The 15,905-nt window shown below is 39.3% G+C and overlaps 1 protein-coding gene across 1 annotated transcript; it reads left to right on the forward strand.

Annotated features, from left to right (window-relative positions):
• Positions 1-751: 751 nt before the first annotated feature.
• On the forward strand, positions 752-15,361 carry slc38a3b (solute carrier family 38 member 3b). Its single transcript, XM_076110607.1, has 16 exons — positions 752-855; positions 1,224-1,244; positions 1,397-1,478; positions 1,574-1,689; positions 4,430-4,503; positions 4,720-4,812; positions 5,719-5,800; positions 8,750-8,832; positions 9,708-9,766; positions 10,097-10,270; positions 10,427-10,506; positions 10,592-10,692; positions 11,688-11,812; positions 11,908-12,052; positions 13,231-13,334; positions 13,481-15,361. The coding sequence occupies exons 1-16, from the start codon at positions 752-754 to the stop codon at positions 13,583-13,585; spliced, it is 1,548 nt and encodes a 515-aa protein (XP_075966722.1). The 3' UTR covers positions 13,586-15,361.
• Positions 15,362-15,905: the final 544 nt, after the last annotated feature.

Genomic DNA, 15,905 nt, shown 5'->3' on the forward strand with positions numbered 1-15,905 from the left:
ATTTAGTTTACTCACGTTGTGCTTATATTCATCCTAAAGACCACCACGTCATTGTGTGGGATGCGAACAGTAGCACTGAGAATCTGCAGGTTTGTGACATTAACTCAATGGACAAGAGCAAACAAAAGTAAAAAACTCAAGCAGACTTTGACCGTTGACCATGTAGTCTGTACTTGTTTGCTTGGCTCAGTACTGAAATTCTGGACAGCACAAAAAATTTGCCATACTTTCCAACATTTTACCGCAGCCTTTGATCATTTCCAGCTACGTATGTACCGTTCATGTTGGTGTATTTATTGCAAAAGTTTCAGTGAACAGATTGGACAAGTGAGAGAATGAGGTCAGGCCTCGAGTGTTGGAGGTCCCCGTGTCAACAGTAGAACTGAGTCATCGTTACCCAGATGTTGTATAGACACATGTTGAATATAAGGCTTCATGACGTCAGTCATTGATCGCAGAATTTACAGAAGTGCAGGTGCAGTAAAACCAGAACCTTGAGCTAGTAGATAGAACGCTGCTCTTTGAAATTGAAAATGAATTGTAAATAATTACAATTAGGCAAAAAAAGGCAATTACAGGCAAACCAAACAATGGCTCTGGAGAGAGCCTTTGACGTTTTTACATGACCTATACTGTATGTAATTCATGTCCTTTCTTTCTCTGTCCCAGATATTCAAGATATTGAGCGACTATAAAGGATCATCTTCATTGTATACATACAAGCCAAAAATAATCAGTTCCTACTTGGACTATGGAACCAGCTCAGTCAGAGATGAACATCTTATCCAACGGGAAAAGTCACGAACTTGAAGGTGACTTAGGGATGCCAATGAAGACATTGCTAGAAGAGGATCAGTGAGTATTCCCCCTTCATTTTAAACACAGACGAATGGCTGCCCTTTGTCGTTTACATACTGTTAATGGCATTATAACACAGCATGTGCCGAGCACTTTTTATACCTTTTGTCTTTCTGTATTATATTCAAAACCACATCCTGCATTATTCAAACAACTGTCGTTTAAGTTAACTAAACAAAGACACTTTTGGACGCGTTGATTTGCATACATACCTTTGTCCTTGTGATAAGAGTTTATCATTTAATAATGACCAGGATAATGGATGTGGCGAGGAACATACAGTAGGACTTACAACCTAGATAAACGCTTTTAAATGCATGTTCACCTTGTTTTTTGCTCACCTCATCGGGTGGATCCTTATTCAGAAATGGCACTCAAACAGTCAGGTATGTCTTTGTACGAAGACTTTTGAAACTGCATATTTGTTTTCATGCATATGATAATACAGAAAAATAAGCAAGTCTACAGGAGATATGTGCACAGTTGTAGGAGATCGATAGAGAGACCATGCATTGACAATTATAACTTTGCCCTGTAGATTTGATGATATTGATGGAGGACTGGAGAATGAGGAATTTTTGCCCAGTGCGGATGGAGAAAAACAAATCCGCTTCAAAGATGTGAGTCAAGTTTACAGACAAAAAACAACAGAGTGAGGATTATGCTTTTTCAAATTGTACATTTATTGTGTGCTCTTGTTTCTTCCCCCTCTTAGTTTGAAGGAAAGATGTCTTTTGGCATGTCCGTCTTCAACCTGGGTAATGCTATTATGGGCAGTGGAATCCTGGGACTGGCGTATGCCATGGCCAACACTGGCATACTCCTCTTCTTGTGAGTAAATAAGTGTGTTTATCAACGGGTGGCAAATGACAAAATACGAGCTAGAACCTGCATACAGGCAAAGTCAGTTATGTCAATGGTTTCAGTGCTGCATTGTTGTCAGTTTCATTACACACACACAGTATATATGGCAATACAAGAGGTGAATGAAGAGGAATCTTCATCTGAGTGGTTTTTTTATGGGAATGTGGATCTTTCAGATCCATTTGAGGAGTGTCAATGTCTCACATTTTAACGTAGGAGTGTATGCAGTGTGGGATTCACACTGGTATGGTCTTGGTCTTCACGCGGACCTGCCCCCTCAAAGTCTTGGTCTTGTCTCAGCCTCGATACACTCTGGTCTTGCTTATGACTTGGTCTCGGTTTAGGTGGTCATGACTACAACACTATTAGTTTAATTTACTTAAGAGTGGTAAAAAAAACTATCAAACTATTTGCCAAAAGCATTATAGAGTCCTGAGATTCTCTAATGTGCTTCCTTCGGGATTACACTTGAGGAGTGAGCTGCTTTGGTGGTACGATTGAGGGCCAGAGTGGTGCCACTTACAGGAGTGATTTACTATCTGGCATGACTTCTTGGAATATATCGTGTACCATGATATGCTCATCTTTACTCATACCTTTTTCCAAGCTCCCATCCCTGCTCCCGTTGCCACATACAGAACCCAGAAAGGCCACAGTCCAGAATAACCGATCCTCCAGACCCTGTGTGAGGCATCTGGATTGCTCGTGTACTTCCTTATGCTCTTACCACAATGTTGCTGTCAGATCGTGACCCTGGTTGTCTTGGTCATGTCGTCTGTGTCTACGTAGCTGCAGAGAGCAAGTAGCAAGACTTAGGTATAGAACGGCCTCAGTGTAATAGATTCAACTCCTCTCATGAAGGAGGCTGAAAGGTAATTTCCTATGAAATTCCTGTTCGGAATTAGATCAGAGTTATTCTAACCATATATGCTTGGGGATCTTATCATTGCTATGTCAGTAGGTGCAACAGAAATTTATATTTACATGAGTTTTCAAAGCAACCTGAGGCAACCAACCTGCAGGTTAACAGTCTTTAATATCATGACAACTTATGTCAAACATAACATTCAATAAACAGCATGTGCATGTACATTATGTCTGTTCTAAGAAGCACAAAACACAGACTTGAGAGTTATTGAAAAACTGTAGGTTTGATTGAGGCTTTTAAGTGCGCCTTATAGTGCGGAAAATACGGTACACTGTATCTCACTGTAATGCTTGTCTTGCTTTAATTCTGTGTTTTAATGCATTAGACAGCACTGCTTTTTAAAATCTGTTTAATCTCTGATGCGATTAAAGGCAAGTGGCTCTTTTGAACGGACCAGACCAGAGGCATTTCAAAAGTGTAATTCCTAGAAAGCAAACAAAAGAGCTTTCCAGGCTGGGGGATTAATTTCTCTATACGAGCACTTCATTAAAAGAAGACCATCAAGCATTGATACATGTCACCTAGTTGACTGCATTGGTATTGTTACACATGCTTCAGAGCGTCATGTGTCAAGAATATCTGCAATATTTTACCCGATAGTCACTTTTGTGTTTTGGATTCAAAGCATGTTTATTCATCTTTGTTCGTACATGTTTGCTCTAGAGACTAGATGTTTGGTCCTTGTTGCCTCAGTGGCTCTTTGTGCTACACACGTTATTCCCCTCATTATGGCTCTGGTGGAGATTATAGCCGATAGTGTCAAGAGAACCCTTGATCCACCAGCAGAGATACAAATAGACATTCTCACTCCACGCCAGCTTATTTCCAGTGAGACACAGAAATAGAGCAGTCAAAGAAGGCGTCAGGATCCAGAGAAGAATATTTCTTCATTGACACAAGTAATGTAATATACTAAAAAGCAGATCAAATAAATGCTTGTTTTTGAGTTGAGGGAGGTTGGACAGTTTGCGCAGCAGTTGTAATGCTGCTAATGACTGTTCAGTGGAATCTGAGGGCTCGGCCTCCATCCCTCTGCCTACACACAAGGGCCAGTGGTATTCTCGCTATGTTGTGGCTACAGGAAATGCAGAGTGTACAGAAATGCTGGGAAAAGGTCTGAGAAAGGGGATGGATTTTGGATCGACCTTTGACCCATAATGCTGACCTCACAACCCTGCTGACTTGACTCTGTAGGAGGACACTCTAACTCGGGTTGTGGGACATATGGTTTTCATCCATGTGTAGGACTGTTGAGTTCAATCAATCGGGAGCATTTATATTCTAAAAATAAGTATTATTGCAAGAATGCCTCGTCTTTAATGCAGAACATTTGCCTCAACCTTTGGTAAAGTCTCACAATAATACTGTACAATTAACATTTATACTGTACAATCAACATTTATACTGTACAATTAACATTTTCAAGCAATGAACACCATCAGCTGTCAAATGTCATGCAAAGGCGGGACAGTGACGTTGTGAAAAATCAGCCACTACTGAAGTTCAACTTCCCAGGCTTAATGAAATGTTTTTTGTTCTCTCATTAACACACAATGTCAGGTCAAACAATAAATTGTGTAAATAAATTATGTCACATTGGCGGTAGCATCTAAGAACATGCACAATACATCACGACTGTTTTATTGTAATGTACATGGAAATGGTCAGAAGAGTAAGGCCAGGATTATAATCCCAGAAGCAATGTAGAATTTGGTGAAATACACGGTTGACATATATAAACCTTCAGTATATGACTGTTCCTTCCGTATTGTGTAATAGGTTTCTCCTGACTGCAGTTGCAGCCTTGTCATCTTACTCCATTCATCTCCTGCTGAAATCCTCTGGCATTGTGGGTAAGATTTGTGTCATGCCTCTGCCTTTTGTGAAGAAATCAAAATGATATGTACTTAAAAACAGTTCTGCAACATCTGATACATTTAACCCATTCACCCAACAGTCACAGTTGTACAACATTTTAATTTGTTTATGATTTTACATTTTTGTAATTTTTTTTGTTGCTCAAAGGGATGTCTCAGCAAACATAACTGAGTGAGTATTAATGTTTACAGGAATTCGAGCTTATGAAGAGCTGGGGTACAGGGCCTTTGGTACTCCTGGAAAAATGGCTGCTGGTATCGCGATTACCCTGCAGAATATTGGAGGTGAGGAGCCAATGTGACTTAGTGATTCAGTTTGTGGACGCCCTGTAGTAGAATACATGAGTAATAATGATATTCCCCACTCAACCACACACACAACTACATTCCTCAAACCGTTATTATTGTGACTTTTATTCCTGGCTGTATGTGCTGGAACATGAGGATGTACTAAGAGCAAAGATCAGGAGAAGTGTTGGTAAATAGCTGCTTTCCCGCTGCTGCCTGCTGGCAATAACAACAGTTTCACCCACTCACTGAGCCGCATGTATGGCCGGTTGTTTCTGACCAAAGCTGACACATTAGAGGCACGATTAACATGATTGGTTGCATTTATAATGCATAATGCTTAAAAACGTAATGCATGGGTTTTCATAAGTAGCCCTAAGTAGGTGCAATAACTACACATGGATTGACGTTGATTGGTGTTGTGATTGGCTCACTGAAACCAGTAACTCACTTTCCAGGGTCATGGCCAGGATTTTAGAATTACTGAGGTCAAATACTATATCACAATAGTGCCGATAAAATGCCAATAAACCTGGGAGGAAAAACAGATACGTTCTGGAGAAGCTTGGCAATGTTTGGTAATTTTGCTTGAAAAATGACTGAAACAGTATATTTATGTTCCTCAACTTGACAGTCTTAATGTTGTATGAAAGCAATACAATTCTGGCCTTTTTGTCAGACTAAGTCTTTTAAATAAACAGTGTCAAATCTGCCGATAAATTACAGCTATGTGTTAATTATTTTAAACTGTAGACAGTAACCTCCCCCATGCTGCTAAAACACATGACCTCAGTGTCCTCAATAGTAGCTACTGCTCTGTCACTTACACAAACATAATGTGACATGGCTTAGCGAATCATGATTGGCCACATTTTCACCTCTTCTCTGTCTCGTCTGTTACAGCTATGTCCAGCTACCTGTACATTGTGAAATCTGAGTTACCGCTGGTCATCCAAACTTTCCTGAACGCGGATCCCAACTCTGAGTGAGTATTATCACTTAAGCGCTTTTCAACATCAAAACCTCTGTGCTGCTAGTGAAAGGCACTCAACTCCTGCCTGCTGTCCAGCTCAGACACTGTGTGCAAGGTCAAAGGGCCTGGCAGACTATGTGGGCAGTGAGTATGGGTGTGGGGGTGTGATGAGAATGGCAGCCTGTAATTGGCTGAGCTGCAGGGGGCCCTCGGTTGAGTGCTATCTGTCAGTTATGTGTACACACGACATAAACCCTCAGCGCTTGTCAGCTTGTCCACGTCAGAGTCTTGCCACAGACACAGACGCTCTGCATAAGGCCACGGCAGACTGAAGTGGATTCCAGCCTGTTCGAATCTAAAAACAAACCGTGTGCTCGAAAAGGGATTGCAGCGACTGCAGCAGTCCCTCTTAAAACATCTCAGGTCTTAAAGATTAAAAAAAAGAGTTTTAAATATTGGAGCTAAACCTCTAGACAATCCTCTAATGCATCCAATGCAATACACAATACTCAGCAGAGTGTGTTTTTCCATTTTTTATGCCATACCATTTAGAAAGAATTCTAACATCTAAGCCTTCTAAAGGGCACGCTACCTTTTATCACTGAGTAATTTTAGAGTGGGACGAAGTAATGCATATGTCTATGTTTGTGTGTGTTCATTTCAGGGGCTTAGCTACAATCGAAATTGACGTATGAAGCATTGTGACTCATGCTCTTTCTGTGTCTCATGCAAGCGCGCACACACACACACACACACACACACACACACACACACCCGCACTCACAAATGACAGCAGCAGGTGGTTGAACATGGGTGCCAAATTTCGTGGTCGAGCATAAGGACAGGTCAGCTGAGGGCTGGCACCCAGCAACCAAGACACACTGTTCATTTCCACTCAGTGCTCCTGTTTCTGTTCAGATCCATGGCGTCAGGAGAACAGGGTGACTGAGGAGCGGGAGGTGGTGTGCTGGGGGGGGGGGGGGTCACACAAGAGGGTCAGATATTTGTAAGTAGGAGGAATTCACTCAGAGCTGTAGTCTTGAGACCAAGTCACAAAAGTTTGAATTTAAGATTGAGACATGGACTTGGACTCACTGCTGTACTGTGACACTTGACTCCATAAAGACTTGGGCCCAATTGATACTGCATTTTTGATGCAGATGCAATATAGCAATCCCAATATTTGGGAGCTAAAAAAATTAGAGAATTCTGTATCGGCCAATGCCTATTTTCTTTATACAAACACATACAGTAACACAATAGGATCCCCTAAATTGGTTATTTAAAAATTGCGACCTAAATATGTGCTATATATCAGGACATTTTACAGTTTCAAAATAAAAGCAGAATAGAATAGGATAAAATGAATTCTGTCAGTGATCACAATTTTCTGTTACTTATCATTCATCACATTATTTCTGCTAATATTTCTTTTATAACTTCACATCACAAGCTAATATCATTGACACTGTAAAATCCAAAGAATAATAAAACAGTGCTATAGGCCGTTCTGAACCACTCAGCTTACATATTTAATAATTATACATTACAAACACTCAGCTGTGCATTAAGACGTCTCAAATTAAAATGTTTAAATGCAACACTTGCAGTTTGCTTATGAAAACTAACCCTACCCCTTTTCACTTGACTTGGATTGGTCTTGTTTGACTTTAGATTCGACTTTCCCTCAGCAGCTCTGGAATCACATCACAGCAGAAAGCTGATCCCTACTGGCTAAATGTCGTAAGAGGACATGACCTGCGACTTGCCTGACTTCCTCCACGTTCCACATACACACAGAGCTAGTGTCATAGATCACTGTAGGGTGATGACAGACAGTTGACTGGTTGTGTTTTGTCCAGAAGGTTAAGAATAACAGGTTTAGCAGCTTAAAAAGGGGCTGTAGGACACAAAGACTGTTCTATACACAGGATTTAGGAGACAGTGGTCTTTGATGATTGACAATTATTTCTTTAAGCTTCCTGTTGCTGGTGCTCATCCTAGGTCTACAGCTACTAATTAAATGTATATTTGTTTTCCTGAGAAAGACACACAAGGAGCGTTTGTCTTTTCTATTCCTTTAAGTAAACTGGTGGTTGCCCACCTCAAGGACTTAAACATGTGTTAAAAAGACACATATACATGTTGTGGCGGCTTTTTAGGTTATGTAAGGGTGTTGTGTTTTATGAAGGGCGTTCACAGGACGTTGTTTAATGGTGCCCACATATAGCCAATGACAAAACAGCAGCATGGTCCCCCTATCGGTTTGAAGTATAGGTGCAAGCTACTGCAGACCCAGATGAAGACCCATGTCGGTCGCAATGCGTAGGCCATTTTAAATACATATTGCAATGTTATATAAAGGCTTGTTAATTTAGCACAATCCCTACAATGTGCCTTGGATATTCCACCCTTTCAATTAACCCCTCACCAGATTGAATATGTTTGTTATGGTCTGGGGTGAGTAATAGAGATGTTTGTTGTGGGGTTGATATGAAAGAACTAAAGGGACATAAGTGACGATGGTGTGATGGAATAAGCTGGTAATGTTTACTGACGTCTTGCCTTGGTGCTGTGTTGATGAGGCTCCACTGTTTTCCTATTCTGCAACTGTGAACAGTCGCATGAATCATCAGAGTTACATACAGTCTACTCCAGTACTTCTGTCGAGAGCAACATAAGCAGACATGTTTTTTCCACAGTTTTGTGGCCAAGGATGTTCCCAGCAGGTTGCTTTTTTTGGTCAGGCAAAATGCAGCACGTCATCCGTTTGGATCAGTAGATTTTTGTGATTTTAGAGAAAGTAGTACTAACGTTTCACTAAATATGTTGAACTATATCTTACCATCTAACACATTTTCCGCTGTAATTTTGTCCCCGTCTCTCTGTGTGCTGTGTCTCTCTGTGCCAATGTTTGAAATATTGAGGTCACCAAAGTAAACTATAGTTTTCTCCAAACAGTCTGTGGTACTTGAATGGAAACTACCTGGTCATCATGGTCTCTGCCAGTATCATCCTGCCCCTGGCTTTAATGAAACAGCTCGGTGAGTAGAACTAGTGCAGTTGGAGCTGCAAGCAAGGGAAACATTTGTGGTTCTTTTCACCACAGGACCTTTTCCAGGGATATCTTTAGGAACTCACCTACATTTTGACCACTGGGGTCTAGTTTCAATGGAAGCTCAGATCTGCCCAAGTGCCCAAAATTATGCATAGTAAAAATACTTATGGTAGGTCAAAATAATCATACAGTAAGTCAAAACTATGAGAAACAAAGACATCCAAGCTCGTCATTTTGGTTTATGGTAGGTACTTTTATATTGTCACATATAGCTTTTTGTTTATCTTTTCTTTTTGTGTTGGAAATGTGGTTCCAAAAGTTCCAGTTTTTGTTACTGGGCTTAGTTCCTGCCTCCTAATATTAAGAGACTATAAGTCAACGACGTCCTTGCACTTCTTTGCCTATCCGTCTGTTTTTACACACGCTTTGCTGTGAAGCTGAAGATCCTCAAGTTAATTCATTTGTAGTTTAGCTCTTTCCAGGAACATTTTCTATCTTTAGGACTTGTTCATTAAAGCCATTTTTTTCTTTTGACTTTGAGCTTAGGTAAGCGCATTTTGATGCAGCAGTTACCTCAAAGTCAAGCAATTATTGTGTCTTAGTGCGACCTCTGGCAGAGGGAACAGTAGGTGCCCAATTAGACATAATTTTCTCTGAGTTGATCCCTCCCTCTGAACTATTCATTAATATAATATAAACATGCTCTTTCTGGTCCCATAGTGCTGTGAGGTCATTCGTCTGACTCTTAGCTCTGTGAAGTTCTTGTGTAACTATTACAGATTGCAGTGGTCACAAACAACACATGAAGGCCAAGTGGATCAGGAGCTCTAACATTAACTGTCTTTTCCTGTTCATTTTCAGGTTACCTCGGCTATACCAGTGGATTTTCGCTCAGCTGTATGGTGTTTTTTCTCTCTGCAGTAAGTTGGTCCTGCTCACATAGTAGAACATCATCACAGTGACTCTTCACAAGGAGACTCATTTGTTCTGGCACGTCATCTTGGCACGTTACTCGCTTTCTTCCCACCCTCATCTCTATTTTTGGTGGTGTGTTGCTATGTTTGATAAGGCGCATATAAGAGCTGCTCAATGCACATCAAAGGTTCAAAGTAAAACCTAAGTACTGAGTCACACTAATCTGACGTTGGCAGTGGTTATTTTGAGCCCTTGTTTTATTGCGTCCCTTCATGCTTACGTCTTTTCTTCGATTCCACCTGTTCTTTTCTTCATTTTTCCGCATCCCCCTGCAGGTTATCTATAAGAAGTTTCAGATCCCCTGCCCTTTCGAAGAGTTCTCAGCCAACACTACTGCTGCCAACCTCGGCCTGAACGTCTCAAGCCACGGCCACGAGTACGACAATGGTCTGGTTCATGAAGACGATGACTCCCACTGCTCCCCACGCATGATCACCATGAACTCACAGGTAAGCAGCTGAGCTGAAAACGCAGTCTGCTTATCTGCATTGTTTTCGAACAGTAAAGCAACAAACGTTGATGTCTGCAGAGTTCCCACACTTATTTTGAAAGCCTCGGTTGCACTTCTAATCATAGAAAGTCACGTGTTAATGTGTTCTTATCAGACAGCATACACCATCCCCATCTTGGCTTTCGCCTTTGTTTGCCACCCTGAGGTCCTCCCCATCTACACCGAGCTCCGCAAGTGAGTCACCCCTCACCTGCATATATTTTACAACATGTCATTGCATAATGGAGCATTCAAATAACTTTCAACTGTCTGATTTCAGTCCAACGCAGAAGAGGATGCAGAAGGTGTCCAACATCTCCATCCTTGTCATGTACACCATGTACTTTCTGGCAGCTCTCTTTGGCTACCTGACCTTTTATGGTGGGAAGAGTTCTTACTTTTTGTCTTTACACTATCGTTGGAAAAATAATATTCAGGAAAAAAATCAGATCGTCAGGGCAGTGATACACAGTAAAACAAAAGGAGTGATGCTTTGAGGCGTATAGAGGCAGTTAAACTGAGAGATGTTTGTTTTTGTAAAACTAGAATTATCGCCTTGTGATTGTATGCATTCGTCAACCAGTCATGTTGCAGTTTACATCCATGTCTGTCCAAAATGTCATAACTTCATAATGTTATCCAGTTAGACGTTTATGTGAAATTGTCATAAAAAGCATATGAATTCTTGAGTTATGACCAAAAACGTGTTTTGTGAGGTCACAGTGACCTTTCACCACCAAAATCTTATCAGTTCATCGGTGCAAGTGGACCTTTATGCCAAATTTGAAGAAATGTGCTCAAGGTGTTCTTGAGATATTGCGTTCCCAAGAATGGGACGGACATTAGGTCACAGTAATATAAAAAATGCTTTGTTTTGCTGCTGTTTTTAGAAGAAAAAAGAGAAAAAGAATAATGATTTTGTCCAAATCGAGGAATCAACAGGGTCCGTAATTATGATGAGGGGATTCTGCTTTATATAGAACACTAAAGTACATAAAGGAAAATCTTGCCATAATGCAGCTTTTAAAAATACTCAAATATGTTTTGTGGCAAAATGCAATGGAAGCAATTAGATTAAATATGTAATAATTTGCAGATTTTAAACAAATGTTCTAATCTATGGTTTTAATTTACTGCATGTTGTTGAGTCAGATAATAATATGCGGTATTAATGGTTAGTGTTTTTCTGCATTGAAGAGAAACAGAGCCTGGTACAGTGTCTCATCCTCCACGTAGAGCACAAGCTCCATCTTGTGGTGACAAGCTAGAGTTTGTGGCTCGCCAGTGCTACATTAGATTATTACTCAGTGAAGTTCACATGAGACTTTATCAAGAAAGTACATTTTTCTACATCTATTTTTCACATATTTCCTTAGGCAATGTGGAGCCTGAACTGCTGCACACATACAGCCGGATCGATCCTTACGACACTTTGATCCTGTGTGTGAGAGTGGCCGTCCTCACGGCTGTGACGCTGACCGTCCCTATTGTGTTGTTCCCTGTAAGTTTGTTGTTGATTTGTTCCCTGCGTATCTCAATGACTATGATATCGTGGTATTATTTCCTCATTCAATCCTCTGTCTGCTCTGTCCACAGGTACGTAGAGCCATCCAGCATATGGCATTCCCCACAAAGTCTTTCAACTGGTTGCGTCACATTGCCATTGCTGTCGTTCTGCTCACCATCATCAATATGCTGGTGATATTCGCCCCCAACATTCTAGGCATCTTCGGCATCATTGGTTAGTACAGCACAGTACAAAAAGATGAAATTGTATCAAAAGTATCGTAGAAACACATAGAAACATTGTCACCATGACAGACTTAAAAGTCGCAGACAAGTAGCAAACATATGCTATATCATAACTAATAAACATTAGAACAATGATAGGAAACAATATATCCTACAGGTCTTATTTATCCACTTGTCTGGATTTATTCGACTAGATATTCTACATATGATGTCATTATTATGAGTTACTTATTTTGTCGCTGTGTACAACCCTTCTGTTTGATCTAGCAGTGTTTGTTGTATTTCAAGCGTTCACGTTTCTGACACACACAAAAAAACAAAAAACGTGACCAGAGCATGTTTGCTCACGGAAAAACCCAAGTCAATATTATTGTCACGCTTTGTCCTCGTGTTTCAAAGGTTAGAGGTCAAAGTTTTAAAAAATTGCAGTCGAAAGAGCGCCACGGGCATCTTCAAAGCCAGATTCTGCTTTGACAAACATGTGCATGCAGATGAGGCAATATATGGAGCTGTTTGCAACAACTTTTGGATATTGTTAGGGCTTACAATCCTGAAACTTGTCTGTGTCAATTTTGAATTAAAAAAACAGGTGAATCTGATATGAAGAAAAAATCATTAATATAAGAAAATCTGAATGAAAATATAATTCGCAAAGCAAGCCTTCTGGAGCGTTTTTGATTTAGTTTTAACTCACAGGGGATGCATAGGGCCTGTCTTTGCTTTTTCTCCCTCACTTTCCATCACCACTGTATCACTCTGTCTATCACTGTAAACTATATTTAACATGCTGTGTATTCTCTTCAAAAACTTTTTTTTGGGTCATTAAATACATAGTTCATGAATGAAAAAAAGAAAAAAAATCAGACGCAGGAACAAATTAAGAGGACGGCAACACTTGTTGCCCAGTAATGGGCAAATAAAATACAATAATAGAACAAATATAATGATAAATAAAAAAAACAACAACAAATGATGCATCAAGCACCCTGAAAAATAATATTATTTCAACAAAACTTGGTAAGATTGCTAAAATATTCTCAGTGTTGAGTCATTTCACTCAGATTACTTACAAACTGATTATAATTAGACTTCCAAATGTTTTGTCTTCATATCGCTGCAGTGCTATTTGCTTTGTTTTTCACCAGCCCTTCCTCGTTCTCCTTACAGGCGCAACGTCGGCTCCCTGCCTCATTTTCATCTTCCCTGCTGTCTTTTACATCCGCATTGTTCCCAATGAAGATGAACCCATGAACTCTGTTCCTAAGATACTGGTGAGGCCTTGAAATCTTTCCCCCTTCAGTCATTCATTATGCTTAGTTGGTGATTATCCCATGTGAGAAAGGCTATTGTCATGGAATGGTGCTCTTGATAATTAAGCATCAATGCCATCGATGTGCTCTTTTCCCCTCGTTCTTAGGCGGCCTGTTTTGCAGCTTTGGGTGTCATTTTCATGGTAATGAGTCTGAGCTTCATAATCATCGACTGGACTTCAGGGGGCGGCAATGCTGCTGGAGGCCACTAGATGCTGCTTCGGTGTTTGTGAGCTCTGGAAAGGGGGAAAATAACTGGTCAATGTAAAGGGAACACAGTCACTTCAGTGGGATCGCTACAGGGCTGCACAGAGCCTGCAGGGGTTTGTAACAAAATATACAGTATAGTATGTCGGTTGAAATCACACTGTAATTGATCGAGTTAAATTAGCTTTTTGTGAACAAAGTCCTTGCATAACGACATAATTAATTTAACATAACACGTAATGCAATTTGTATGAATAATCAGGACGAAACAGGGGCTTTTTTATTACCATCTGTTGGTTCCTCCTTTCCTGTTGCTTCCTTTTTATTGACACACAAACAACTGCAGCTGGTACTGTACAGAAAAAGAAGGCATGATCGTCTGTTAGGTTGAAGATGGGAATGCATCAAGATATGCATGAGAAATAACTTGTTATTTTTCACACCAATTTCAATTATTGTTCCTAAGACACACAAAAGAGAATAGTCAGATGATTTCATCCTGACCAGCTGCTCTCTGAACTGTCCATCATGATGTAATGTAAAACAAAAAAAGTGCTTTAAGGCCTTACAGTGCAGGTGGTATTTCATTTCATGGCCTGTGGAGGTGTTATGTAATGCATCCTACTAAGCTTTTGTTCCAGATCTGCTAACTCTCTTCAGAAACCTTGGTGCCTTATAGCATTTGGAACAGCACACAAACACACAGCAAAACAGGATTGTATATTTATTTAGACACTATTAATTTCAAATGGACGATATTTAACTACTGTATATGATAAAGGCAATGATCCAAATTGATCGTATGATATCAGTTTTTGTTTTAGCTTACACTATATTAACAATGGAAGGAGTTACGAATGATGATATTCAGATATTCAGATTGATATTCAGATGCTACATGACATAATATTTCAAACATTACTGTTGTGGTGATCTGTCAGTGAGGTCAGTGATGACACATTCATGGATACTTTCAGTAATTCTTCAGGTGAATTTTGAGACTCACAAAAGCACAACAACATGCAATAAAGTTTTTTTTTTTTTTTTTTTTTTTACAAATTACATTTCATTATATATAAATCACAAATTAACAAGTTTAAAAACAGCACAAAGGGTTTAAACTTTTAATAGAAACTCAGAGAAGTTTAATAACTAATATTTTCTGCTCTTATCCAAAGGTGGTCTTATATTGTATCGCAAGTTTCAGGCTTTCATAACAGTCCTGCGTAAATCATTACTTCTCCAAATGTATTTATATAGTATCTATTCCTTTAGCAGTTTTTAAATTGTGAATAAGTCTCGGAAATACTTATACACATACCAACCTCCGTCCCTTGCTTTTCTACATGTATTTACAGTGGTTGTAGTGGTGTTAATGAAAGTTTAGTTTTGTCATGTTTCGTGAACAGAGTTTTTATTCACTTAAAGGTATCATGCCAAAACGAGAACTGACTACCTGCTGCTTCAAAATGCCTTAACCTTTTAACAGGTACCACAGTTTTAATACCAGACGCCGTATATCAAATATGCATTTTTCTTGTACCTAAACAAATCTGTGTGATATTTTATTACAGCTGTTGTTCAAGAAATAGATTTATGGAAATGACACAACTATAATATAATATGGTAAATGAATTTTGGTGAATAAGACGTGGCTTTATATAAATAATGTATATAAATGTAAACCTTTTATATTTGTGATGCATATTTACAATAGCTTGTAAAGTGTAAATAGCAGGGACAGTTTTAGTTTGCCAATAAAATAATTGTAGATGTTTTTACATTGTCTCTGTTGTCATCATTTCCCCTTCACTGAAACTAATTCTTATTTAAGCAGCACATTTTTCTGCTTGTTGTGTTTAAGCGCAAATGAACAAATCAGCCTAACTTCAATCATATGGTTTTTGTGTGTGTTGCTTTTTATTTGTATGCAACTTAACAGATTTTTTATAAATTGAATGGACATTTCCACATTTGATCCTTGTAGGAATATACCATCTTCATCCCCAAACGCATTTGTGTAGTAGGTTTAAAAGTAGAGTTTTTATACCTGGTCAGTGTTCTTATGATGTCAATCTGTCGAGGCTAAGTTGTGTTTACATAAAAAACACTACTTTAGGTCGTAATGATCCTTCATTGCTGACCTTACTTTAAGACTTAAAGAATAAAAATAAATTAACTTGTGGCTGAATGAATTGGGGCGATGGGAGACATTTCTGATGAAACCGTTGTTACTGTAATTATTTAATTAATTATTTAATTTAAATTTGTTTGTGTTTATTATTTTACAACCCTTCTTTTTTCAGCATATTTCAATATTAAGTT

Source organism: Anarhichas minor, unplaced genomic scaffold (assembly GCF_050575085.1).
Source record: "Anarhichas minor isolate MPS153535 unplaced genomic scaffold, ASM5057508v1 ptg000043l, whole genome shotgun sequence".
Taxonomy (NCBI): Eukaryota; Metazoa; Chordata; class Actinopteri; order Perciformes; family Anarhichadidae; genus Anarhichas; species Anarhichas minor.